This window comes from Crocodylus siamensis, chromosome 11 (genome assembly GCF_052110815.1).
Source record: "Crocodylus siamensis isolate JL-2025a chromosome 11, ASM5211081v1, whole genome shotgun sequence".
Lineage (NCBI taxonomy): Eukaryota > Metazoa > Chordata > Crocodylia > Crocodylidae > Crocodylus > Crocodylus siamensis.
Window position 1 is genome coordinate 34,508,116 of NC_143405.1, and position 15,046 is coordinate 34,523,161.

Here is a 15,046-nt window from a genome sequence, read left to right on the forward strand (position 1 = left end):
ACTGAGATCCCGGGGGGGAGGGGAGTTGGGAGTCCAAGAAGAGTGGTCATTCCTTAAGGAGATGATCCTCCAAGCTCAAAGGGTGGCAATCCCAACAAGGGTCAAAGGGAGCAAGAGTGCTCAAAAGCCCCCTTGGCTAACAAAAAGCATCAAGGAACATCTCAAGACTAAAAAGGAGGCGTACGCCCAATGGAAGGGAGGGGCCATCACAGGGAGGACTATACAGCCGTTGCTTAGGTTTGTAGGGGGGCTATTAGGAAGGGTAAGGCGAAGATGGAACTGGGACTAGTAACCCAGATCAAGGGTAATAACAAGTCTGGGGAACTCCCCTCATGCCAGCACAGAGCTGGAAAAGGATCTTAGAGTCATTATTGACTGAAAGATGAACATGGGCCACCAATGTGGGGATCCAGTCACAAAGGCCAACCACACTTTGTTATGTATCCACAGATGCGTCTTGAGCAGGTCCGAGGAGGTGATCCTCCCCCTCTATATGACATTGGTCAGGCTCCAGTTGGAGTACTGCATCCAGTTCTGGGTGCTGCACTTCAGGGGGGATGTGGACAACATGGAGAGGGGCCAGAGGAGGGCCGCTTGCATGATCAGGGGGCAGCAGGGCAGGTCCTATGAGGATAGGCTGTGGGATCTGAACCTGTTCATTCTCCACAAGAGGAGACTGAGAGGGGATCTGGTGGGCATCTCTATAAAACTGGGCAAGGGAGACCAGCAGGCAATGGTAGAGTCCCTGTTCCCCCGAGCACTACCAGGAGTAACAAGGAATAACGGCCATATGCTGACAGAGAGCAGATTCAGGCTGGATATCAGGAGGCACTACTTTACAGTCAGGGCAGCTAGGATCTGAAACCAACTTCTAAGGGAAGTAATGCTGGCTCCTACCCTGGGGGTCTTTAAGAGGAGGCTAGATAGACACCTTGCTGGGGTTGTCTGACCCCAGCATTCTTTCCTGCCTGTGGCAGGGGGTTGGACTCTGATCTGCTTAGGTCCCTTCCGACCTTACTAACTATGCAACTCATGGACTCAATATAGACATTTGGATCCTCCAAATCAATTTGGAATTTTTTTGTCTTCTCTTGATTTGATTCGGATTCAGAGATTCAGCCTCTGAATCAGGCCAAAGCTTTGCACAGCCCTATTTGGTAGCCACAGACAGACGAGGGTCCTCACGTAGGAGCTTAGGGGCTGGTGTACCTACTGCTTCAGGAGCCTAAAGCAAGTGTGGAAAGGCCTTTGATAAGGAATGCATGAAATGTTTGTGGCGTTCATCACTTATGATTACACTGGCATGACTTGGTGATGACTTGGGGTGAACACCTTCATCTGGTGCTGCTCCCACAGTTGCTGGTGGGGGCCTAAGAACACAAGCTGACACAGCAGCTCAAATAATAGAGGTGGGGTTATGTGGTAAGGCAGGCTACCTCTGCCCATGCCTCCCATCTGGCATCTTGGTTATGCTGTGAGCAGTGCTCTGTCATTCTCGGCAGCCCCAGCTGGTCTTTTCTCCCAGCCTACCAGATCACACCCCTGCCCCCACCCCCAGCATTCCACATTGTGAGACCCTCAGTACTTTTCGTCTGTTCCTCAAAGTGGCCAAATGTACGTTTCATAGTTGTCCAGCAACTGCTTAGCCAGTATTTGAGGCCAGTATCCCAGCAGCCAGTTATCCAGCGTAGAGCTTCATGGGCCACAAGACGAGCAGGTCAGCCTGGTTCCTGAGCAGGGCAGAAATAGTCGCTCTGCCTTTTACTTATATGGTGGGAGCACCAGGGGATAAATGTTACCTGCATTATCAGGGACACAAATTAGAATTTCTGAAGACTGGCGTTGTAAACCTTGCCTGACCATTCAGTGGTCCCCAATGCCTTGTACGTAATTGAGCAATTGAGAATAGTAGTGGATGTGTGCTAAGCTGCAATACACCAGGAGTGAGAATGTGGATATCATCAGTGACCCCAATGCGGTTTGGAAATCTTATCCAGGCAAATCTAGCTGTTGACCACCTGTGGGTTAGTCCTGAAGCAGAGGAAGTGTGGTGCCAGCATGCTTGGAAGAGTCCTGATGTTCTAGAACAGTAAGGTAGATATGGCTGGGGATGCAAAGGCTATCCCCTATGAATATGAGAGCAGAGCTAGCATTTTGTTTCTCTGTAAGACTGTAAGACAAGGTATCTCTAAGGGTCCAGTCTCTGCTTCTACAGAGAAGGCGATGTGTGTGAAACTGAACATCATTCCCAAGATTAAGTGGACCAGCCCTACAGTGACTGGAGATTAAATACCAAACAGACAACTGGAGATTAAATACCCATAAGGCTCTGCCATTTGCATTCTTCTATCCTTGGAAGCCTCTGGGGAATCCTGATCAAGAAGCATACTGTGGTGCCAGCTCACTAGCCCCCTAGGTGTGGAGCAGCACACTGATTGGCTACAGTACGCAATGAACACTTTACCTGGGACAGGCCCATATGCTTGCTCAGTACTGTAGCATTGCAAAGTGTGGTGGTATTCAAAGTGTACAGACATATATATGTGTCTGTACCCTTAGTGTTTTGCATCATTTTTGCTACTTGGTACTAAAGTGATGAGAACATAACTCAGTAGTGGAGGATGAAGAAGGTATAATTTGTGTTGGACAGAGGCCTGTAAAGCAAGTCATGTTTCATGATGAGAGAAGAGATTAAAATGGTCATGAAAGTAATTAATGTCTTCCTTGAAATATACTAAAAACTAAAGGTGGAGTTTGAAAATGGTAGTGCAAGTACAGTTTGAAATTATATAAGATCATTGATACAAGTGTACTTTACAAGAATCCTGAATTATCCTAGAATGAATTTTTCCCTTAATGTTTATTTTGGAAGGAAACATCAGTACCTCAAATTAAGACCCAGTTATTTAAGTGCTTTTGTAGTGGATTGTCCTAGCCAGGGATTTTATCTCATTTGTTAGCTCAGCATTTGATAGCCTGTCTGCTTTTAGTTCATGATCATCCACCAAATTAATTGGGAGGCTTGTTTAAGAATTGAGCAAAGATCTGAGTAATGATAGGCTTTTACAGGTTCTGTAATAGGTACGTAAGTAACTTGGAGAATATGTATGCTTCTGTGAAGTATGTGTCTTATTAGGTGGCCAAAAGAATAAATCTGGAAGCTGTGGTAAGCATTACATTGAGAAAGATAGCATCCAGCGTGATCTCTCATGGTTATAACTTTTTAATATAAAAATGCATAGCAACTATTAATATGGCCTATATGCTATTATGAATTAAATATTCAGTAAAACTGTTTTTATTTTCAGGTGACAATTGGAGTTTATGATCCAGGCAATTTTGCCCAGTATCCAGGATGGCCACTTAGAAATATACTGGTTCTGGCAGCCCAGAGATGGTACTTGTTTATCTTTCTTTTTTCCAACAGCACTTGACATGCACAACCCACCTCAGCCCTAACTTTGCTTCCTGAAACATACAGAAGTAACGGAAAAAGTCAAAATGTAGAATGTTTCCAGGAACTTGTTGGGAATGGTTCTCTGCAAATAAGAGCCAAGATTTCTCAGTTGTGTATGAGAACTTACTTTTGACCTTCCTGCATTCCCTCTCCCCCCCCCACCTATCCCTCTGCTTTTAGTGAGTGAGGAAAAGAGACTGGTCCAGCTCCAGCCACCAGATAATCATGTGCTGCTCAGAGTCATCCTTCTTTCCCATTTTTATTTGTTCATTTCCAGACTTATTGCCTGTGCTTAAACTTCCTCACTTTGAAATTCCCTCAAAATAGAATTTCACCTGCTACTATTCTGCTTGTAGTACAGACTTATTCTTGAGAAGTGCAATGTGTGTCAGAGAGGATTTTTTTGAGGAATTTGCAGGATTTTTAAAACTGAGTTTAAACTAATGAGCAGCAACTTCCACTTCAGAATGCTGCAAGCTTTTGCATGACTGAATAGAAGCAAAACCTGAAAGCAGTTTGTGCTCTGGATTCTTGTGTTCGTATAGGAACGACTTGATAAGAATGCATGTGCTACTGAGAGCTGTCTCACTTCATAGAATAACATTTCTGAGTGACAAGAGACTCTGGAGAAGTAATGCTGACATGGTTCTGCCTGTACCTTGCCGAATATTTGGGGCTTTTTAATTTGACACATTGTCTTTGTATGACAAAAATAGCCACCTAACATTGGGTTGTTTTTGCTAAAGCTTATCTTGCCAACTTCGTATTTTTACTTGAATGCTTTAATAATAGATGCAGTGAGAAAACAAACCTTCATCTTGGTACACTAACCATATTTTTTCCAGTATGTGTGGCTAGAACATATTTATGCCTGTCATGCAGTACGGCAATCGCAAATATTGTTCCCTGCACACCTAATAATAAAGAAATAATGAATAATGGGGGTCAAAGGTATAAGTGAGCTGTTGAGTGCCCTGAGCAGCAGCTGTGAATGGGGCAGTGTCAGCAGCCATGCAGTACCAAGGTGGCAATGCTGGAAGTGCATGTTCTGCTTTCTTGGTGCCTCACTCCTCCAGGGTTTGACCTGGAACTGGTGCCTCAGTCATCCCACCTTTATTAATTTGGAGGTGGAGCTAAGAGGGATAAAAACCCCCTATCAGAACAGGGACCTTGAGAAGCGTACTGAGTCTAGAGGAAGTAGGACAGCAAGTTGTGATGATCTGACAATTTAACTTTGTTTAAATGGTACTCTGGGGCTTGTCTTGTGTTTTGTGCCTTGAGATCAGTGTAACTAGCACTAAGTATCCTATGCAGACTGTGGTATTAAACATTGAGGCTGCAATCTGGACTTCTCTGGTGTATCTGAACCACAGGATATTTGATCTTGCTGATATAGTAGGGAATTTGGGGGTTTCTTTATGGCTGTTGGCTGTTTACACACTTTATTACATGGGACTCATACCACTAGAAAATTGGTCATATTCAGAGTCTCTAAAGGATTACAGCTATATCAAACTAGAGGACTATTAAAATGAAGTTCCTGCTTAACTGCTCCTCCTTTCTCTCTTGGAGAAATTCTATATCACTTATAACTTCCTTGTTTTTTTAATGCCAGGGGTAGTCATCTCCATTCAGTTGAAGTGCTCTGCTTCAGAGACAGAACCATGCAAGGGGTAAGAGATGTAACGCATAGTATCATCTTTGAAATAAAGCTTTCACAGCTGGCACTGAGTCCAGGTAATCTACTTTCAGCAATTTCAGAGTTACTTGACTTGCTTCTCTATAATTACTTTAGAGATAAAAGAAGGATTAATGCTGCTAAATCATTGCATACGTTAGCACCTGCCTCAGCTATTGTGCATCTTAAATTATTTAGGTGTCTCTATAAAGAAAATAGGTTTATCTTCCAGAAAGCGGATGTGTTTCCGTGAATAAAAATCAATTTTCTCTCATCTCAATACCTTTCTGCATTTACTTTTATTGTAGGAATAATGTGACTTGTAGTAGGCCTCTTGAAGGCTCAGATCGAGCGAAAACATTTACTCTTCAATCTGTTACAGTGCATACATAATCTGTAGTATCTTGCATTATTACATGCTTAAACTGTATATTGTCACAGATATGCTTGATCATTTTAATTATATGAAACTAGATTCTCATGGGAGCAGAGGGTGGATTTATAAAACTGTAAGCATCTCACTTGTTATGTAAGCTGGGAAGTTGGATCTATATTTCATGCTGTTAGCATTTGAAGGAATTTACAACATACGTGTAGACTGAGAGCACCTTGGTGGTTGTGGATAACATTTCATCACAATATATCTCCTTTCCTAGAAGGAGCTCTGTACTTAACAAATAATAGTTGGGCAAAAGCCACAATTGCCACATATCATTCTACTTACTTTACAGAAAGAAACATGGAGACATGGGGAGGTGATGATCACTTAACACACAATTCTGCAGATAATTATCTATATACTATAAGTTTTTAGTTGTTTGCAGCATTGAGGCTTGGATGTTCTGACTTTTTTCTGACTGTGAGGATTGAATTGTGTTGTTTATTGCATATAATAATCTTGAGAGAGATCAGCATGGATATATAAAAAGATTAATTAATAGGCTGGCATATGTGGTCACAATAAATCGCATATAATCGCTCCTAATAAAGTCAACCGCCCTTTCATGTGTGTCTCTATCTGAAAAGTGCTGGGCGTGGTTTGTTTGTGTGCAATATGCTAAAAGTAGAGCATCTACAGATAATATTTAAATATTATTAGGGCTGTCAGTTAATTGCAGGTAACATACGTGATTGATGCAAAACAAATTAACGAGTTAATTTTTGTAATGAACGTTAATTGCACACGTCCATTTTGAGCAGATTGGCCAAAATGTGGCAGCGACAGCAACTGCTGCTTGGTGTGGGGGAAAAGTGGCCCCTCCCCCTTGCCGGGCCCTTTTTGCTGTGACTGCCCAGAGCCCGTGTCTGGGCTGCCTTGTGCTTCTCTCCATCCCCATTGCTGCTGCCTACAGACCACCCAGTGGCAGTGCAAAGGAGTTGCAGGGCAACCTGGGCATGGGCTCTGGGCAGGTGCAGCAAGAAGGGCCTAGCAGGGGCCAGGGTGAGGGGCAGGTTTTCCCCCTCACTGAGCAGCAGTTTCTGCCTACCTGCTGCTGCTGCTGCTGCTCAGCATGGGCAGGTGAGTCTGAGCAGGCACAGGGTGGGCCAGCGTCAGGGCTGTTTGCACGGGTTCTGGCCAGTCTGCTCTGACCAGTGTGAGTCCAGAGCAGGTGTGGGGCAGACTGGAGTCGGGGCTGGGGCTGTGTGGGCTGGGGGAGGAACCTCAGGGTGCACGGGCTCCTCCAGGCTGGTGGGGGGGGGAGGGGTTGGGAGGGAAGGTGGTGACTATTGTTTAACTGTATAATCAAAATTGCAACTTTTTTTACACTCGCAATTAATTGTGATTAATTTTGTAATTGTTTGTCAGCTCTCAATATTATATTGGATTTTAATCTGAAATTTATAAATTGCATGTGTTTGGAGAGCAGTCCAATTGGTTCCCTCTTGAGGGAACCTGACGTTCTGCTGTGCCCTGCCAAGTGATGTTCTTAAGAAGCTTACATATCCAGATATCTGGGGGCTGAAGGGTTAATTCCCAGGGGACTCCAGAGACTGCTCCAATAGATACTCTCACCTTTAAGCTAATCAAGTGCAGCTGAGTCTACTTAGGTTCAGCATCTAGATACCCAGTCTAGATGAAGAAAACATATTTTAGCTAAAACTTTTAAAGCAGCATGTTATAAAGCACAGCATTCTGGAAGTGCCACTCACTGCCAAATTTTAACCATATGTTGCCATGAAGAGCTGTATTTCTTAACATTCTGAGTTCATTTAGAGTTTCAGAAAAATGTTGCCAGGGTAAAAATTAATTGTGTGCATTTATATTAACAAGTAGATTGTCCAAAAGCTGTTGGATGGGAGAAGAACCAAAAAGGAGGCATGGGTCCAAGAATGGTGAATCTCAGTGAATGCATGGATCCTAAAAGGTGTGTGTTGATTTAAACCTTTAATAAGATAGGCAGGTCTCAGCTATATCGGACCGCAGATGAAATAGATGAAGTGAACAATGTGCCTCTCAGATGGTTGTCTAGTGGGAAAATGTTGTTGCAATAATATTAGTGCCCCGTCCTGGCCTCAGTTATTACCATTTGCCATACATACTCCCCTGAAAGATCCAATTGAAGATAATGGGACTTCTCAGTAAAAAGCCCTACAACCAGAAATAAGTACTTGCAAGGTAAGGTACTAAATTAAAGTTCAAATTGGTTATTTTTCAAAATTAAGCTGAAGGCAAGCTGTTGTCCATGCTCTTATTGTTCTTCATAATTTTTAAACGTAGCATTACTGTTGAAGACACTTAAAGTTATGTACCCAGTTGCTGAACTGACCAGAAATAAAGCCAGGATAGCCAGTACAGAGAATGTGCCATTGGTAAATTTCATGACTTGAATTCAGGTTTTGTATCTTTGAGGCGCAGAGAGCTTCCACGACAGGCCAAATGTCTTCAACTTCCACTGAAATCAGTGAAATCTTAGAGTGCTCAGTACCTTGTAGCATCAAATCCTTATTGAATAAATTTCATTTTTTGTGTAAACATTTCCATTCTTTCTTCCTTTGAGGTATACAGGTGAATAGTATTATTTCAAGCCATTCCTTAGAAAGGTGTGTGTTTAAGAGAGCCATATATAATGCAGATCAAATTCCTTTTGCTGAAAGGAAGTGATAAAAAACTCAAATTTTAAGATGGGAAGCAGAGAGACGTTTTAAATGAAGAATCAGCTTTAAGGAGAGCTGACTCCTACAGGTGAAAAAAAACTCCTATATTTGTCTCGTCTGTGTACAAGCTGCAGCAGTCTGATCTGACCAGTGCTTTAGAGGGATACTTAGAGACTGTAGAATGCAGTATCAGTCTGCAAATGAAAACTGATTGCCTGCTTTGCTATCTTTTGCAAAACTGCCATGCAACAAATGACACTGCTCTTTGCAGGTGCATATAATAATGTGTGTGTGGGATTGGGGTGTCATGCTGCTTGGAACAAGGAGAAGATTTGTAGAAGTTAGAAAGCTAGGGTGGCAAATGATATGCATCTTTTATCTGGCGGTGGCATTGAAAGGAAAACTGGCCTCTCAGAAAATTCATTATCAAGAGTGATCTTGCTTTGTTTTTAACTTCACAGGTTAGCTGAGTCATCAGTAGATCTTAATCTCAAACTGATGTGCTGGCGGCTAGTGCCTACACTTGACTTGGAGAAGGTTGTATCTGCTAAGTGTCTGCTGCTTGGAGCTGGTACGCTCGGGTGTAGCGTTGCCAGAACTTTAATGGTAAGTTCTAATTGAATCAAAGATGGGCTGATGTTTCATACATGTTTTCTAGCCCTGTGCTTAAGTATCCAATGAAATCAACATATATGAGCTACTCGAGACTTCGCCTTCCCCAGAATAACTTGCGATTCTGTGAATGTGATAATATAACAAAAAAAGATAATGTGTTCTTCAAGTTGCATTGCTGGAAAAGACTGAACTGGAGAGTCCTCAAAAAAAATTAAGCCAACAAAGCCAAATTGAAAATACTTGAAATTTACAGTTTTATAATTATACAAGGTTTGCCTTTAAGGGACCCTGGCAGATATTACATAAAATGTAGAACAATCTGCCCCATGTAGGGTGGCACTATGTGCAGCTTTCAGTTTGCTAGTGCGCAGGGAGCCCAAGATCATGTGCTGGTTGCCTTTGGGATCTGATCCCCAAAATCGTGCACCCTGCAGGGCACATGTGGCCAAGGGCATCTGGTTTATCATATCAAAGTCAACAGGGGTAGAAAGGTTGCCTCTGGTAGCATAATTTGATCTATTAATACATATTACTCTTTCTTTTTTTCTAGTTGTAGTGATCAAAATGGGATGATTTGGATTTGGATAAGTGTGATCCTGTGTTGGCCAGGGGCTTGTACTAGATCAATGGGGAACTACTGTTTTTGCAAGCGTGCTACAAATTAATCAGGCACGCACCCCAAGTGCCACTCGGATACTTCTGCCCAGTCTACTGCTCTTCCTTCTGCTTCCTCTCCTGTGTTCCCTGCTCTATGTGCAGCTCTGCTGTCTGTTTCCTGCCCTATCTGCCACTGTGTTGGCTGTCCTCTCCCTAATTTGCCACATGCTGTTGTTGCATGTATGCTACAAGTTGGCTAGCTCTGGATTAAATGAATTCCCAGGGTCTCTTCCAACCCTATTTTTCCGTTATACGATTCTATGAAAAGATTTTTGCCATAATTTGATTCTAAAACTGTAATAGCTCAAGCGTTTTATTTTAACTTTTAGTGCAGGTAAAAATCTAGTATACTTACCAGCCAGTGGTTCTCAACCTTTTTAGTATCAAGGCACACCTCAGAAATTGATAGCTCTTAGTTTTCACTTTTATTTTTTGACTACAAAAAAAATAACAGTAGTTTTTCTGTTGCAAAGAACTCAGAGGATGTTTATACACATGCTCCAGGACTGGAGGGAGAGGGGAAAACTTTAATTAGAGTGGCTCCAAGAACCGCTGTAATTAAAGTGCTCAGAGCATCATGTATATCAGTGTCTCTGTGCTGAAAAATGGCAGTGGGGCACTTTAACTGAAGTTCATTTGATGAGCTCTAGTTAGTGCCCCTGTCGCCGTTTTTCGGCTCGGGGACACTGATGTACGTGACACTGGAGTCTGCTGGAGCGTAGTAATTACCATGCTCCCGCAGACTTGATTAATTACAGTGCATCAGAACAGCCTTGCTGTACATGTATAGCTGCCCAGAAAGTCCACAGTGGGTAAGAACGGTTCTAACACTATGGATTATTAGCTGATACCAATGGGTTTATCCTGTGAATCATGTTTGTACAGTGCTAATATTGTGAGGCACCCTGTGGCACCCTTGAAAAGATCTCAGGGAACCTGAGGGTGCTGCAGCATCCCGGTTGATAATCACTGATCTAGACTGAAAGGTGTTTGTTAGTTGTTTGTTGTCTCATGTTGTTAAGATGTTACCAGTTCTTTGTATTTCTCTCCCCTTTTGCTTAGGGCTGGGGAGTCAGGAAGATTACATTTGTTGACAATGCAAACATTTCCTATTCCAATCCTGTACGACAGCCATTATATGAGTTTGAAGACTGTCTCAGTGGTGGGAAGCCTAAAGCACTTGCAGCAGCAGACAGACTACAAAAAATATTCCCAGGAGTGGTAAGTCAAATATTTTGGAAGTGTGAGTAAATATTGTGACAGAGTATAGTGAGAATACAACTACCTTTTGTCAGAATCAGACTCCACACGTTGCCCAATGACTAGGAAGATGACGATCCAATCACTCATGAGTGCTGCTACTCATTAACCAGAGCAGACAGGGAACAAACGCTACTTGCACACATTGCTCGCAATAGTTTTTTCCCATATTTATACACTTTGGTTGCTCATTACCATTCATTCTACCCTCGCCCCTCCTATGTTCCACCCATCTCTCCTCTGTCTCGAGCTCCGCCTCTGTTTACTGTTTGTTTTATTAACATGGAATTGCCTATGCATTTAATTCATTTACATGTCTTTTTGCTATGAGCACATTTAAGACCTTGACTCCTGCTCTTCATTCAATGGGCAGACTTTGACCAAAACCTGGAGGCTTCTGGAGGCTTCTTTACCAGTCACCATTCACCTTTTTGCATCTGTTCATCTCAGGTTCTGTTATCAATTATGTGTTGTTTTCCACATTCCAGTCTGGTTTTCTGTCTCATCTTCTACCATCTTCCACCCTTTTTGGGCCCCTGTATCTTATCTCGTTCCTCGCTGTAACTGGTTCACAGCCCACAGACTTATTTGCTGCTTTTTAAAGAAAAATGGTTAACCCAGTTAAGGTGGTTACTTAGCATAAGGAAATGGCTGGCTTAGCTATTATTCTGCCTTGTGATCAGCAGCTCTGCTAGGCCACAGGTCATGCCTTTATTCAGCTGCAAATCCAGTGCTCCTCAGGATCTAAATATTGTCACCCTAACAGTTTTAAATAGCTCTATAGGTTTCACAGAAGTTCAGGGTCGGAAGGGACCTTGTGAAATCATTGGGTCTAAGCCTCCTGTTCTGGGCAGGAAAGATTGCTGGGGTTAAATAACCCCAGCAAGGTGTGAATCCAGTCTTCTGTTGAAGATCTGCAGGGTAGTTGCCTGCAGTAACCCCACTGGGAGTCTTTACCAGAGTCTTGTCACACAAACCATGAAGAAATGTTTCCGTATATCCAGTCTGAAACCTTCTTTTAGGAGTTTATGGCCATTGCTTCTCGCTTTCCCCTGGGGCACTTTGGTGAATAGTTGTTCACCTAGCCCCTGATGCTCTCCCCTAAGACATTTGTAATCTGCTACCAAATCCCCACAAAGTCTTTTATTTTTCCAGGCTGAACAGTCCCGTGTCTGTCAGCCTTTCCTCATATGGTTTGCTCTTCAGGCCTCTAATCATATGAGTGGCTCTTCTGTTGACTCTCTCAAGCTTCTCCACATCCTTCTGGATGCAATATTCTAGACTGCAGCTTCACCAATGTCGAGTAGAGTGGGAGGATAATGTATTTTGCTCATGTTAATGCTTAAAGAGAGAGAGGACAGAAAAATAAAACACCACAAAACAAACTGTTGTACAGAACAGCAAACTATTGCAGCCATTTCCACATGCAGGTACTTGAATTTACCTATAGCAATAAAATATGCACTAAAACAAGTAGCTGAGGATCTCAACTTCAGCTCTCTTACAACTTGCTGAACCAGCGATGTTGTCCAGTTTCTCTTCTTTGGTGTGTTTTAATGTGTTCTCAGAAATTATTGGTTATGGAACAGTTCCCCGGTTTTAAAGTGTTTAAAGGCTCTAAGCATTCCATACAATCTTTAGGATCTAGCCAGAGACCCTTCCAGAGTAAACAGTTTTTAGTGTTCTGTTGCATACACACTTAATTTTTATTGCATTTTGAGACAATTACACAAATGAAAGCCATCTCGCTTATCGCTTTTCCTGTCTGAGAGCTTCTTTTGCTGGACTTCCAGGTAATCACTTTGCTGGCTTTATTGTTATTGGCTAGATGGTATTCAGCAAGGACTGCATTACATTTTGTCAGGTGGAACTAGGGCTACTGCTTTTGTCCCTTTAATGTTGTCTCATTTTCAGCCTGTTGAAAAGGCTGAAAATTACTATTGGTACTGTCTGTTCTGAAAACACAAATTGAAAGTATTATACATAGAAGAGAATCTAAAAAGGCGAGTAGTATTGTATATGTTGTGCTTGGCAGAAATTTTGAATGCTTAATAAATATAATTAATGCCAGATGAGCTTTATCCCAGGGTCTTGAAGGGAGGAAAAACCTGCAGCATCCTTATAGGCTCGGCAGTGCTACGTTGGATAGCACTACAGAAGAAAGAGACTTGGGGGTCATCATTGACCACAAGATGAACATGAGCCTGCAATGCGATGCTGCGGCTAGTAAAGCGACCAAAATGCTGGCGTGCATCCATAGATGCTTCTCGAGCAAATCCCGGGACGTCATTCTCCCCTTGTACTCGGCCTTGGTGAGGCCGCAGCTGGAGTAGTGCATCCAGTTTTGGGCTCCACAATTCAAAAAGGATGTGGAGAAGCTTGAGAGAGTCCAGAGGAGAGCCACGCACGTGCATGATCAGAGGTCAGGAAAACGGATCTTACGATGACAGGCTGAGAGCCATGGGACTCTTTAGCCTGAAAAAGCATAGGCTCAGTGGTGATCTGATGGCCACCTATAAGTTTATCAGGGGTGACCACCAGGATCTGGGGGAACGTCTGTTCACCAGAGCGCCCCGAGGGATGACGAGGTCGAACGGTCACAAACTCCTGCAAGACCGTTTCAGGCTGGACATAAGGAAGAATTTCTTTACTGTCCGAGCCCCCAAGGTCTGGAACAGTCTGCCAGCGGAGGTGGTTCAAGCACCTACATTGAACACCTTCAAGAGTAAATTGGATGCTTATCTTGCTGGGATCCTATGACCCCAGCTGACTTCGTGCCCTTTGGGCAGGGGGCTGGACTCGATGATCTCCCGAGGTCCCTTCCAGCCCTAATGTCTATGAAATCTATGAATTGGCACCATAGATCTTGGCCCTTGTCAATGATTTTCATGCAGTCATGGGAGACAGGCCACGTACCAGAGAACTAGAAAAGGGCCAGTGTAATTCCCCTTTTTATAAAAGACAGGAAAGAGGACCTTGGGAACTACAAACTGATACCTCATCTCAATACCTGGGAAATTACTGGAGCATGTCATAAGGAAGGCCATTTGCAAGCATCTGGAGGAGTAAAGGCTGATCACAAGCAGCCAGGATGGATTTATGAAAAACAATTAGTGTCAAACAAAACTGACTTCCTTCTTTGACAAAGTAACTATTTGTGTGGAAGAAGGGAATGCTGTGGGTATAGCATATCTGGACTTCAAGAAGGCTTTTAAAAAGGTCACATATGAGCTTATAATAAACAAATTGGAGAAATGTGGCTGGAGAAAACTACTACAAGGTGGATAGATAACTGGGTCAATAGCCATAAGCAAAGGGTAATTTTTAATAGATCCATGTCAGAATGGCAGGAGATTTTGAGTGGAGTCCCATAGAGGTCTGTCCTGGGTCTGGTGATGTTCAACACATTTATTAACAATTTGGATGCTGGCATAGAAAGCTTCTTGAGGAAGTTTGTGGATGACATGAAACTGGGAAGGATTGTGAACATGTTGGAGGATGTGAGCACAGTTCAGAAGGTTCTCAACAGATTGGAAAGTTGGGCTAGAGTTAACAGGATGAAATTTAATGTGGACAGATGCAAGGTGCTATACCTTTGGAGGAATAATCAAAAACACAACTACAAAATAGCCCAGCTTAGCAGTATGAAGGGGCCTTCCAGGTCTGGACAGTGATGACACAATTGCAGCAGGAGGTGTAGGGAGCCCAACACCCTGCCCAGGCCCCACTGCTGCAGGGGGTGCTGGACATGCCCACTCACTGCAGACTTACTGCTGCAGTGGGAGGACTCCACCTGATCTCTGGGGGGGGTGGGGGGAGGGGCAGCACCTCACTCACACAGTGGGCATCCAGGCACAGGAGAGGTCTGCAGCCCCAGTCCCTGCCTGTGTGGGGGAAGGGAAGACATTGCTCTACAGCTGGGCAGCCCCCCTAGTGGCTTGGCTGTGCCTGTTGGTCCCCACCCATGTCTCCCTCCCTGGGGCTTGCACATGGTGCACGGTCAAGTTGTAAGGGGTGGGGGCCATTCCTGCTGGAGGTCACTAAATGATGAGCAGTAAACAATGTAAACATAATTATTGTTTAACTGTTTACATCTCTACTGGGAACTTCAACTGGGGTCTGCTGATTCTCTTGCTAGGACAGGGGTAGGCAAAATGCAGCCCGCGGGCTGTATGCGGCCCATTAGGCCAGTCTATCCAGCATGTGGGGCCCCTAAAAAATTTAGAAAATTAATATTGATCTGCCCCTGGCTGCCTGTCATGTGGCCCTTGATGGGTTGCCAA

The 15,046-nt window shown here is 43.5% G+C and overlaps 1 protein-coding gene across 8 annotated transcripts in view; it reads left to right on the plus strand.

Moving 5' to 3' along the window:
- ATG7 (autophagy related 7) overlaps positions 1 to 15,046 on the plus strand; it is a 314,637-nt gene that overhangs the window by 37,405 nt on the left and 262,186 nt on the right. For 7 of the 8 annotated variants that reach the window (XM_090021024.1, XM_090021026.1, XM_090021029.1 and 4 more), the window contains exons 8-12: positions 3,309 to 3,397; positions 5,073 to 5,194; positions 7,408 to 7,501; positions 8,693 to 8,837; positions 10,566 to 10,724. In XM_090021024.1, the coding sequence (XP_089877150.1) occupies positions 3,309 to 3,397; positions 5,073 to 5,194; positions 7,408 to 7,501; positions 8,693 to 8,837; positions 10,566 to 10,724 (609 nt within the window). The remainder of the gene's footprint in view (positions 1 to 3,308; positions 3,398 to 5,072; positions 5,195 to 7,407; positions 7,502 to 8,692; positions 8,838 to 10,565; positions 10,725 to 15,046) is intronic. The other variant, XM_090021025.1, reaches the window with a different exon arrangement.